This window comes from Oryctolagus cuniculus, chromosome 10 (genome assembly GCF_051225735.1).
Source record: "Oryctolagus cuniculus isolate XC-2025 breed Fujian yellow rabbit chromosome 10, ASM5122573v1, whole genome shotgun sequence".
Lineage (NCBI taxonomy): Eukaryota > Metazoa > Chordata > Mammalia > Lagomorpha > Leporidae > Oryctolagus > Oryctolagus cuniculus.
This window is the reverse complement of record NC_142876.1, coordinates 70,059,248-70,072,714: the sequence shown is the minus strand read 5'-3', so window position 1 is coordinate 70,072,714 and position 13,467 is coordinate 70,059,248. Positions and strand designations below refer to the sequence as shown.

General features: G+C 42.8%; 1 protein-coding gene across 16 annotated transcripts in view; it reads right to left on the bottom strand.

The window, feature by feature from the left end:
* Window positions 1-13,467, bottom strand: part of CEP192 (centrosomal protein 192) — a 151,007-nt gene that overhangs the window by 103,825 nt on the left and 33,715 nt on the right. For all 16 annotated transcript variants that reach the window (XM_089305389.1, XM_017343984.4, XM_089305392.1 and 13 more), the window contains 4 exons: window positions 11,643-11,763; window positions 9,700-9,848; window positions 7,221-7,365; window positions 4,566-4,681 (listed from right to left, as the gene is read on the bottom strand). In XM_089305389.1, coding sequence (XP_089161515.1) covers window positions 4,566-4,681; window positions 7,221-7,365; window positions 9,700-9,848; window positions 11,643-11,763 — 531 coding nt within the window. The remainder of the gene's footprint in view (window positions 1-4,565; window positions 4,682-7,220; window positions 7,366-9,699; window positions 9,849-11,642; window positions 11,764-13,467) is intronic.

The following is a 13,467-nucleotide window of genomic DNA, read 5'->3' as shown; positions in this document are numbered from 1 at the left end:
CCTGCTGCCTCCCCAGAGTGTACATTAGCAGGAAATTGGAGTTAGAAGAGAAGCCAGGACTTGAACTCAGGCACCCAGATATCAGACCTAAGTGTCCCAGGCAGCATCTTAACTGCTATACTAAATGCCCACCCTGAGCAAGCAAGGTGGGTATCGTTTAGAAAAAGTATCCCATGATTACTGATGCCATAAACAAGAGTGTCAATTTGTTAAGTCAACAACAAGAGGCACTGTGCACTTACTCCTCATGTAGGATCTCTGTCCTTAATGTGCTGTACATTGTGATTTAATGCTATAACGAGTACTCAAACAGTATTTTTCACTTTGTGTTTCTATGTGGGTGAAAACTGTTGAAATCTTTACTTAATATATACTAAACTGATATTCTGTATATAAAGAGAATTGAAAATGAATCTTGATGTGAATGGAAGGGGAGAGGGAGCGGGAAAGGGGAGGGTTGCGGGTGGGAGGGAAGTTATGGGGAGGGAGCCATTGTAATCCATAAGCTGTACTTTGGAAATTTATATTCATTAAATAAAAGTTAAAAAAGAAAAAGTATCCCAGATACAAAACTCACACCATGGTTTGCAGAATTACCAGATTATTAGAAAGCAATGCTGGACAGCATGAAAACATATCCTGATTACTGAAGAAACAGAGCAGGGAACAAGGATGTAATAAACAGTGCAGGGAACAAGGATGTAATAAAAGATACACATAAAAGGATTCAAAAAGGGCCCAAAGTTTTACAATCCAGCTATAAAAAGAATTCAAACAAATGTTAAGCTGACACCCTCAATTATTTATTTAGCTATTTTAATTTTTTCCTTTTTAGGTAAGGAGAGTTTTCACCACCAGATGGCACCCATGCACCTTCAACTCCCCCAAATTTACACTATTTTAGTGGTAAAACAATTTGTTTCTAAGATAAGCCAGTACTTCAAAAAGTTTGTGGAAAATAGAATTAAAGGTAAGTATACCTACTGCAAGATATTTTAAATCCATGCATACGAATTCTTCAAAAAGCTCATGGAGATGTATAGTATGAAAATATTATGCATAGATTTTAATTTTTCCTAAAACTTTCAAAAGTACCCTTGTATAGTAACATATTAAACAGAAAGAATTCGATTAACTCAAGATAGTAGCTTGTATTTGTGTTCTACAGACTTCACACAACAGAAAAAAACGGGCTGCAGATCTTGCCAAATGAAGGATACCACTAGGTTGCTTCACAGTAACACAAACTGTACTACTCCAAGTACAAAAAAAACTATGGACACTTCATGCAATAATGTATTTGAAGGGTGACCTGCAGGCAGGGATTTCTTCCCCATTTAAGAAGTGTGAGAACAAGTTCACACATCCTGTCCCATATGCACCAGCCTCCTTAGCAGCCTCTGTGGGGTTTCAGCATTGAGAATCCCTAGGCTCCTACAGAATCAGCTGTCTTAGGTATTCAATACTTCCTGAGAAGATGGGCCAGAAATGAATCATCAGATCATGTCTTTGCTTACAACAGGAAAAATTTCCACCTTCAAAAAATTTTTGCAACACAACACAATCAGAACTTGGGGGCTTCCTACAGGAAGTGCCATGCAGTTTAACAGGACTTGGCTTTACTTTACAATTATCTAAGTACTTCTTTTATTTTCCTACCAAGTAAAGAGGATTATCTCTGCATGACTTGTGCATCAAGTACTTAACTCTCACTGAGAAGATCCCCAGTAATTCTCAGCTGAAATGACCTACTCAAGGTTCCCAGCAATTTCTGAGTGCTTACCCATATTAAAAGGAAATGGGGCAGTTAAGATGCCCACACTCCAGACTGGAGTACCTAGGTTCAATTCCTGGCATGGGCTGCTGAGTCTTCCTCCAAAGGCAGACCCTGAAGGCAGGGACCATGGTTCAAGTACTGGGTTCCTGCCACCATGATGGCATTCCCAACTCCTAGGTTCAGCCCTAGCCCAGTCCCAGCCCCAGCCTTTAAAGGTATTTGGGGGAATGAACCAGCAGAAGTGGGTACTCACGCTTGCCCTGCCTCTCAAATAAATAATAATTTCAATATATTCCATTTTTAAAATATTTATTTATTTATTTATTTATTTGAAAGCGTTACACAGAGAAGGGAAGAGAGAGAGAGAGAGAGCTCTTTCATCTGCTGGTTCACTCCCCAGTGGGTCACAACAGCTGGAACTGTGCTGATCTGAAGCCAGGAGCCAGGAGATTTTTCCGGGTCTCCCATGCAGGTGCAGGGGCCCAAGGACTTGGGCCATTTTCTACTACTTTCCCAGGCCATAGCAGAGAGCTGACTGGAAGTAGAGCAGCCTGGACTCGAACCGGCGCCCATATGGGATGCCAGCACTGCAGGCAGCGGCTTTACCCACTATGGCACAGTGCTGGCCCCAACATATTCCATTTTTAATGGCAAACAGTCACTATTAAATGAAGACTATGGAGTTGGCACTGTGGTGTAGTAGGCTAAGCCTCTGCCTACAGTGCTGGCATCCCATATGGGCACGAGTAAAAGTCCTAGCTGCTGCTCTTTCAATCCAGCTCTCTGCTTATGAGAAAGCATAAACAAATTTCCTCTGCATAGGAAAGCAGTGTAAGTGCTTGAGCCCCTGCACCTGCACGGGAAACCCACAAGAAGCTCCTGGCTTCAATCAGCACAGCTCCAGCATTTGCAGCCATTTGGGGAGTAAACAAGCAAATGGAAGACCTTTCTTCTCTTTGTCTCTCCCTCTTTCTGTAACTCTACCTCGCATATACATAATCTTTTTTAAAAAAGATTACTAAACTGTAACAGAACAAAATCCCTAGCCCAAAATTAAATACCACAGATTGATATATTTATAAAACTTATAAACTAACACATTCTGACAAAAGTCAAAAGGACTAATAAATGTTGTTTCTTCTTGCTTTTTTCCCCCTAATGTGTTAGTTCCAATTGGATGAGGGCTAGAAACATATTAGATAACAGAAATATTTTAGAATTACATTAAGTCTGCTCTGCCTGCAGCACCAGCATCCCACAAGGGCACTGGTTCGTGTCCTGGCTGCTCCTCTTGCGGGAAAAAAAAAAAAAAAAAAAGAATTGTTTAAGTCTATACCACTGATATCTCTCTCCGAATCAGTCCTAGGAAAAAAAACCCAAAGATTCTAGAATACCTGTTCTGGTGACCACAGAAGGGCTTTGTACTTTATTTGTACCTAAGTGATTTCTGGAATGAGCTGCAAATTCTTGAATCTGCTGAAGAGCTAATTCTGGATAAGTAAAATATGTAGAATGATTAATATAACAGGAGTTCAGACAAATAAACATAGTTTACAATTATTTAAAAGTACCCAGGTATATGACCTAAAGTAAGAAAGATGGTCATAATCTGGATTAGGAAAGCAAGGGGAAAAAAAAACTAGAAACAAGGATTTGTAGAAGAAATGTACAAGAGTAAAAGAGACAGATAACATTGAGTCAAGATTATATAGCACTCAAGAAGTATTAATATGATAGATAACAGACAGAATATTAAGTACAAAAAAGCCACTACAGGGCCGGCGCTGTGGCGTAGCAGTTAAAGCCACCACCTGCAGCACCAGCATCCCATACAGGCCCTGGATCGAGTTCCAGCTGTTCCTCTTCCAATCCAGCCCTCTACCATGGCCTGGGAAAGCAGTAGAAGAGGATGGCCTAAGTCTTATGGCCCCTGCACTTGCACGGAGACCCAAAAGAAGCTCCTGGCTCCTGGCTTCAGCCTGGCCCAGCCCTGGCTACTGCAATCATTTGGGAAGTGCAAAAGTAATGGTAGATCTCTCTCTCTCTCTCTCTCTCTCTGCCTTTCAAAAAAATAAATAAATCTTAAAAAAAAAAAAAAAAAAGCCAACAAAACTGATCAGATGGAAACATGACAGAATAAGTACCTTGAACTTGAATAGGGGTAAAAGAAATAAACAGGAGAGAACAACTCCAGGACATAAGCCTGAGAACTTTCTAACAAGAATGAGTCTTCCGAACTGACAATTCCATCACCTGCTGCTGTAATATACTCAGAGGACTGCTCTAAGAATAAAATGACTGTCTTCTCCACATATTTAGTAAGCACATACATACTCCACCTGAACAGTAAAAACCATCCTACAATCCTGACCCACATATTACTAAAAAAGGGATAGAAGAGTGTCAAAAGTTACTACCAAGCTTCAACCATAGGAGAAATGGGTAACATTAACCATTAACAAATAGAAACACTAAAAAACAAAAATAAATATGCTGGAGTAAGATAAAAGCAGTTCACTTTTTCCTTAATGATCAAACATTAACTGAAGAACTTTTTAGGTGAATAATCTAAATTCAAGTTATTAAATATTTAAATGCAAGAAAATTATACAATTGTACAATACTGTTATCAAAGATACATACACACAAATATTATCAGAGACATTAATGCATTCTGTTATTCTCCAGAAGTCAACAATAACTACTATTTGAAAAAAATTGGTATCATACAACACAAAAGATTCATTTCTTTTCACAGCAAATTTAAATACAATGCATATGAACTTACCCTGCTCTGATCTGGAACAATACCCTTCAAACTTTCTGTCCTTTTTTTCTCAGTTCTCCAGGTACTAGAAGGAAATTGTGATGAACCATCTACATGTGTTCTACTGTTCCCAGATCCTACAGAATTACCCGAAAAGTAAAGAAACAAAGTGGAACAGTGTCAAAGTTTGGGTAATCTAATGTAAAACTACTTACTGATAGTCAAATTTTACATAAACAAAATGACTAGCATTTATGGCATTCATTGACAACTTCAGTAACTGCATATGAAAGAAAACAGCATTAAGAAGCAATAATGAACATGACAAAGTCTATCATACAGAATTTATTTCTAATTCTCAACTGTCAGAGGAAAATTATTCATATTAGTCAACCAAGAAATATATGCCAGTGTTAATAATGATACCAATTTACTTAGACACTATCAAAAATGCTTCTGAAAAGTTTTCAACTATCTAAAAATTTGAAAAGATAGAAAGATTAATATATAATCAATCATAAAAAAGAAATGAATCTTGGGAGGGCACATTGTGGCACAGTGGGTTAAGCCACATCCCATATTGGAGTGCCTGGGACAGAATCCTACTTCTGCTTCTGTTTCAAAATCCAGCTTCCTGCAAATGCTTCTGGGAGGCAGCAGATGACAGCCAAAGTACATGGATTCCTCCCATCCATGTGAGAGACTGAGACAGAGTTTCTGGCTCCTAGCTTCAGCCCAGTCTAACCTGGCTATTCCAGGCATTTGGGGGATGAACCAGCAAATCAAAGAGCACTCGCTCGCTCGCTCGCTCTCTCTACCTTTCAAATAAAAATCTCTTTTAAAAGGGGGTGGGGGAGCAGGTGGGCAGGCAGTGCAGTGGTACAGCAAATCAAGCCACTGCCATATGAGCATTGGTTCGAGTCCCAACTGCCCCACTTCCAATCCAGCTCTTTGCTAATGTGGAAGATGAGCCAAGTGCTTGGGCCCCTGACACCCATGTAGGAGACTCAGATGGAGTTCCAGGTTCCTGGCTTTGGCCTAGCCTAGCCTGGGCCACTGTGGCCATCAAGGGAGTGAACCATCAGATGTAAGATCCCTTTCTTTTCATGTAACACTGTCTTTCAAATAAATTATCTTAAGGAAAAAGTTGTTTTAAAGAAAAAGGTGAAGTCAAATACACAATTTAAGAACTAGGAATCATGGGGCTGGCGCCATGGCACAGTAGGTTAATCTTCTGCCTGAGGCACCAGCATCCCATGTGGGTGATGGTTCTAGTCCCAGCTGCCCCTCTTCCAATCCAGCGCTCTGCTGTGGCCTGGGAAGGCAGTGGAAGATGGCCCAAGTGCTTGTGCCCCTGTACCTGCATGAGAGACCCAGAAGAAGCTCCTGACTCCTGGCTTCAGAACGGCACAGCTCCGGCCATTGCAGCCATTTGGAGAGAGAACCAAATGACGGAAGACCTTTCTCTCTGTCTCTTCTTCTCACTGTCTGTAACTCTACTTCTCAAATAAATAAAATCTTTATTTTTTTCGTTTTTTTTTATTTTTTGACAGGCAGAGTGGACAGTGAGAGAGAGAGACAGAGAGAAAGGTCTTCCTTTGCCGTTGGTTCACCCTCCAATGGCTGCCGCAGCCATCGTGCTGCAGCCGGCGCACCACGCTGATCCGGTGGCAGGAGCCAGGAGCCAGGTGCTTTTCCTGGTCTCCCATGGGGTGCAGGGCCCAAGCACCTGGGCCATCCTCCACTGCACTCCCTGGCCACAGCAGAGAGCTGGCCTGGAAGAGGGGCAACCGGGACAGAATCCGGCGCCCCAACCGGGACTAGAACCCGGTGTGCCGGCGCCGCTAGGTGGAGGATTAGCCTAGTGAGCCACGGCGCCAGCCCAAATAAATAAAATCTTTAAAAAAAGAAAAAAAAAAAAAAAAAGAACTAGAAATCCTGGGGTCAGCACTGTGGTGCAGAGGGTTAAAGCCCTGGCCTGAAATGCCAAAATCCCATATGGGCACCGGTTCTAGTATCTGCTGTTCCTCTTCCGATCCAGCTCTCTGCTATGGCCTGGGAAAGCAGTAGAAGATGGCCCAAGTCCTTGGGCCCCTGAACCCGTGTGGGAAACCTGGAAGAAGCTCCTGGCTCCAGGCTTTGGATTGGCACAGCTCCAGCTGTTGCGGCCATCTGAGGAGTAAACCAGAGGATGGAAGATCTCTCTCTCTCTGTAACTGTATCTTTTTTTTTTTTTTGGACAGGCAGAGTGGACAGTGAGAGAGAGAGAGACAGAGAGAAAGGTCTTCCTTTGCCGTTGGTTCACCCTCCAATGGCCGCCGCGGCTGGCGCGCTGCGGCCGGCACACCGTGCTAATCCAAAGGCAGGAGCCAGGTACTTATCCTGGTCTCCCATGGGGTGCAGGGCCCAAGGACTTGGGCCATCCTGCACTGCACTCCCTGGCCACAGCAGAGAGCTGGCCTGGAAGAGGGGCAACCGGGACAGAATCTGGCACCCCGACCGGGACTAGAACCCGATGTGCCGGCGCCGCAAGGTGGAGGATTAGCCTAGTGAGCCACGGCGCCGGCCTTAACTGTATCTTTCAAATAAATAAAGTAAATCTTTAAAAATAACATCTACAACAACAACAACAACAATAAAAAAAAAAAGAACTAGGAATCCTATTTCAGTACTTACTGATCCCAGAATGACAAACAGCATGGCCTTCCTCACTCTCTTTGTGGGTTGTTTCAGAATTTTCTGAAGAATGTGAGCCATGGGAAATCAGAAAGCTGTTACTTTCTGATTGAAATTTACAGGTTAAAGCATTGTTTTCATTTTCCTGTTAAAAGAATATGTTAGCTGTATTCATTAAAATCATATATCTTGAGGGGGCAAACATGGGCAGCAGAGAACAGCTGTTTCCTGGAAGGAAGCCAGGTCATGAAAGCAGAAGGGAGGCTTCTGCAAAGATACTATAACCAGTTCAGGGAGGGCTGAGGAGAGCAGGATGATCACACGATCTTCCTGTGCCACCCCGTAGACTTATTCACAACAAAGTGGAAGATGTGCTTTCATGAGGAGACATGTAGCCAGTACTACCTTTTTTTGTCCTAGAAACTTTTAATTTAAGGTATACAAATTTCATGCATTTCATATATACAAAGCCATTAATATCTTAACCAACACTATCAAATATAGCAATTACCAATAGTGGGACAAATAGGATTACACTTCTCCTTATGTGAGGTAATACAACATTCCCAGTACTTAATATGAATCCACTCATGAGAAAAAAGTTTAATTTGAAATTTTGACAAAATGTTTAATCTAATTCAGGAGGAAAAAAAAGTCACATATATCTAGATAAGGAATCATTCTACAAGACAAAAAGTCAAGACTATATACAGTGTTTAATTTCCTGAAAGAACTGCTCCAAATCTACTCCTAAAAGAGAATAAAAAGGGTATCCATGTTGCAGTGCGGCAGGTTAAGCCACCACTTATGAAGCTAGCATGATGGTGCAAGTCCTGGCTGCTCAGCTTCCAATCCAGGGAGCTGATGTGGTTGGGAAAGCAGAAGATGGTCTCAGTGCAGCCATTTGGGGAGTGAACTAGCAGGATGAAAGATCTCTCTTTCTTTGTCTCCCTCGCTTTGTAACTCTGCCTTTCAAATAAACTAAACAAATCTCAAAACAAAACAAAACAAAAAACAGGACAACCCAAGGCAAGTGTAATCTCTGACCGTATTCTGGATCAGACACAATCAAGGACATAAGTGTGTCAAAGTTAAGTAACAGAATTGTGACTATGAAGGGAAATGTTCTTATTCACAGAGATAAATGTTGATTTATTGGGGGAAACATTATGCTATCCACAATTTATTTTCAAATGATTCAGGGAGGAAGCATTTATGGACAGAGAAAAAAAACCACAAAACTGGAAAACATTAACAACTGGTTAGGGACATAGCAGGTAAAGCTGCTGCCCACAGTGCCGGCATCCTATACAGGTGCCAGTTCATTTCCTGGCTGTTCCACTTCCAATCCAACTCCCTGCTAATGGCCAGGAAAGACAGCAGAGAATGGCCCAAATGCTTGGGCCCAAGCACCCATGTGGGAGACCCCGAAGAAGCTCCTGGTTTCATTTGGGCCCAGCTCCAGCTGTTGCCACCATCTTGGGAGGGAAACAGCAGAAGGACTCTCTCTCTTTGGTTCTTCTTCTCTCTCTCTCAAATAAATAAATAAATCTTTAAAATAGAAAAAATGGCCGGGGCCAGAACCATGGCATACCAGATAAAGCCACTGAGTGTGGCGCCAGCATCCCATATGGGTGCCAGTTTGAGTCTCAGCTGTTCCACTTCTGGTCCAGTTCCCCACTAGTGGCCTGGGAAGGCAGTGGAGGATGGCCTGGGTACTTGGCCCCCTGCACCCACATGGGAGACCCCAAAAATCTCCTGGTTCCTGGCTTCAGATCAGTCCAATTATGGCCATTTTGGTCATCTGGGGAGTGAACTAATAGATGGAGGATCTCTCTCTCTCTCTCTCTCTCTAACTCTGCCCTTCAAATAAATGAATAAATAAATTCTTAAAAAAAAATTTGTTAACACTGGATGGAAGGTATACAAACATCCATTGTACTATCTTTTTTTTTTTTTTTTTTTAATTTATTTGACAGATAGAGTTAGTGAGACAAAGAGACAGAGAGAAAGATCTTCCCTCCTTTGGTTCACCCCTGCAAATGGCCACTACGGTTGGAGCTACGCCGATCCGAGGCCAAGAACCAGGTGCTTCCTCCTGGACTCCCATGCAGGGGCAGGCGCCCAAGCATTTGGGCCAGCCTCCACTGCCTTCCCGGGCCACAGCAGAGAGCTGGACTGGAAGAGGAGGAACTGGGACTAGAACCCGGTGCCCATATGGGATGCCAGGTGTCACAGGCGGAGGATTAACCAAGTGAGCCACGGCGCCAGCCCTCACTGTACTATCTTTTCATTTGTTGTAGATTAGAGTAAGGTAAGAAAGAAGAATTAGGAACAAACAGGTATTTCTCATCAACCCTTATTTGGATAAAAGAGTCCAAAGAAAACCAAAGGCTTAAATTTAACATTAACAGCCAATGAAACGAATGGGAATTTTTCTAGGCCAGACTTTTGAAATACCATAAAGATTTAAACATACCTGACATGGATCACTTGTAGGTAACTTAAAACTTTTTTCTGGAGGTTCCTGTCCCTCTAGGTCTTCATATATCATTCCTGGAATTGCCAGTTGTTCGAAATAAGCCTCCAAATGATCATCATAAAACTCTTCATCATTGATATCATCATCTATTGACAAAATAGACAAAAATATAAGAAGATTTTGAGGTAGTGACTCAACTACAAATAATTTTAATCAAAAAAACCTGGAAAGATACAAATGGTTCAATGAACGGTTTTTGTTTTCACATTTGACATGAGAAAATTACTAATATTTCAGTCACTTGCAAGTCATTAAGAACATTTTAATACAAGCTGAGGATTTAACCTCTGTGAAAGGACAGCAGAAACAGACCCTGGAATATTATCAAGTGACAATGTAGCATAAGAAAGCAAAGGGAAAGAGGCTCTTCATAAAATGGTGTGGCAAGTGGTTAACATTGTCAAAACAGGGTAGATAAGCCTATCATAGAAGAAATAAAAATAAAGAATGAATGAATGAGAGAAGACGAGACACTGAAAGGGCAAGATAAAACCAGGAATATCATAACGGTAGTAGTATAATAAACTGACACAGACTTTTTAGAGGTTAATTTAGTAATCAACAGAAAAAGCCTTTGATTTAATAATTTCACCTTTAAGAATGAAACCTATTGAAACAAAAAATCTTATAAATTCAGTAATTCCTTATCCACAATTCCACAATCCAAAAACAATTGAAAATGTCTTTTTTCAGCAAACCCTGTCCTGACACTCTTTATGGTTTCTATCTGCCCAGTCAGCTCAACAGCCCAGCCTTCAAAGCCATGAATGAGCTGGCCCCAGCTACTTTTCCAAGTGTATCTGCCAATGGGGCCTCCCACATGTGCTGCAGACCTGCTACACACGGCCAGAGGATTCTTGTACTGTTGAGGTACAATCTAAAGTTTAGCTACACAATTCTCTGCTCTTAGATGAGGTTCTGGAGAGAGTAGAGGCTAACTATGTCATCGGCTACCTAATTTCTTCACATAGTACTTTTTTCTTTTTTTTTTTTGACAGGCAGAGTGGACAGTGAGAGAGAGAGACAGAGAGAAAGGTCTTCCTTTGCCGTTGGTTCACCCTCCAATGGCCGCCGCAGCCAGCGCGCTGCGGCCAGCGAACCGCGCTGATCCAATGGCAGGAGCCAGGTACTTATCCTGGTCTCCCATGGGGTGCAGGGCCCAAGGACTTGGGCCATCCTGCACTGCACTCCCTGGCCACAGCAGAGAGCTGGCCTGGAAGAGGGGCAACCGGGATAGAATCTGGCGCCCCGACCGGGAATTTTAACTAAGTGGCACCTTTAGGTGACTACTTTGTATCCAATGATGTTAAATTGTAGGATAATAATCATATCAAGATATACAGAATTAAGTTTTTAAATCCCATCACTTATAGGAAATGACCATCTGAGTGCTGAAAGGTAGGAAGAAAAGGTGAAGGTAAAAAACCAGAAAGTTAGCCGGCGCTGTGGCTCACTAGGCTAATTCTCCGCCTAGCGGCGCCGGCACACCGGGTTCTAGTCCTGGTCAGGGCGCCGGATTCTGTCCCGGTTGCCCCTCTTCCAGGCCAGCTCTCTGCTGTGGCCAGGGAGTACAGTGGAGGATGACCCAGGTGCTTGGGCCCTGCACCCCATGGGAGACCAGGAAAAGCACCTGGCTCCTGGCTCCTGCCATCGGATCAGCGCGGTGCACCGGCCGCAGCGCGCTGGCCGCGGCGGCCATTGGAGGGTGAACCAATGGCAAAGGAAGACCTTTCTCTCTGTCTCTCTCTCTCACTGTCCACTCTGCCTGTCAAAAAACAAAAACAAACAAACAAACAAACAAAAAAAAAACCAGAAAGTTGGCAAAGCAGCAGCAGAGTGGAAAGTAAGGAACCAGGAAACCGCAAATCAAATTACAGTACCAGAAGAATCTTCCAAGCTGGTCAGAGATGTAAGTCTCTCATTTTCTAAGAAGCTAGTATGGCTTAAATCAGTGTTGGGAATTTTGTTTTCAAAATGTTTTCCATCTCCAGGCACACCAACCTGAAAGAAAGACGACAGTGAGGTGAACAAGAGAAGCACATTCACTACTTAGAAGAGAATAGTACAAGGCTCCAAAAAGCTGTCTCAACTTTCCATGTGCTCAGCATCTGTAAATCACAATGCAGACAATGAGGGGCTATTTGTTGTAGGTGTATTAATAACCTTCCTTCCTGCTCCCAGATCTCCTTGCTCCTCTTACCAAGTGAGACTCCTGAAAATTGAAGGCCTAAAAACTGGGCCTGAAAACTGGGGCTAGTGCTGCAGTGTAGCAGGTGAAGCCACAGTCCGCAGTGCCAGCATCCTATAAGGGCACCAGTTTGAGTCCCAGCTTGCTCCTCTTCCAATCCAGCTCTCTGCTATGGTCTGGGAAAGCAGTGGAAGATGGCCCAAGTCCTTGAGCCCCTGCACCTGCGTGGGAGACCGGGAAGAAGCTCCTGGCTTCAGATTGGCCCAGCTCCAGCTGTTGTGGCCATTTGGGGAGTAACCAGCGGATGGAAGATCTCTATCTCCCTTGCTCTCTGCCTCTGCGTTTTTGTAACTTTTTCAAATAATAAAAAAAAAATCTTAAAATTGTTGGCACATACGTAGAGAACCTAGTACCATGTTTAGTATACTCACTCTCACACAACTGAATCTGAGCAACACAAGGCTCAGAGAACAAAGTGAAAATAATAGAAAAGTTGGGCTCAGCAAGCTTTACCAAGTAATTCTTCATCGTCATACTGGAACAACTTATTTCTTTGCTTTTTAACCCAGTGACTATGAACTCCAAAGGGTGAATAGCAGTATGCTAAGGATGCTCAAGGACCAGAATGAAAATCTAACATTTCCCTTTAAGTGTCAATTTTATTTCAGACTAATATTAAACACACACTAAAACAATATGTGCATAAGAACTAGACTGCAAAATGTACACTAATGTTTAAGATGAAAACATGGACCTTCAAAGTGATTTTTACCCTCACAAAGGGTTAGTGCTTAGTCGCAAATATTTCTAAGGCACAGGGGCACCAAGGGGCTACTGTGACACACTACTATTTAAACTAGATGCTCACCTAGATAGTCCATGAAAAATAAGACAGCTGTGTAATATAAAAACTGTGTTTTAATATTTTTCATAATAAGCTGGGGGGAAAATCTATGAGAAATAATACATGAAACATCCCAGCTTTTTTAGTCACATCTGCTTTGAGAACCTATCCCTCTACCATACTCGGTTCCTTACATACTAGACAACTAAAGCTAGACTCCAGAGAATGTCTCTCTTCTGCTAAAGTGGTTACACTTCTACAGGTTAGACAAGATCTAGCAAAAATACAGCACAGTAGTAGCTCCATTAAGTCCTGGTTTTTTGTTTTGTTTCTCTTTTTTTTTTATTTGAAAGAGTTACACAGAGAGAGAAGGAGAGGCAGAGAGAGAGAGAGAGAGAGAGAGAGTCATCCATCCACTGGTTCACTCCCCCATTGGCTGCAATGGCCAGAGCTGTGCCGATCCAAAGCCAAGAGCCAGGAGCTTCCTCTGGGTCTCCCACATGGTTCTAGGGGCCCAGGCACTTGGGCCATCTTGCACTGCTATCCCAGGCCATAGCAGAGTTGGATCGGAAGAGGAGCACCCGGGTCTCGAACCGATGCCCATATGGGATGCAGGCGCTTCAGGCCACGGTGTTAACCTGCTGCGACACAGCGCCGGCCTCTCAGTTTTCTA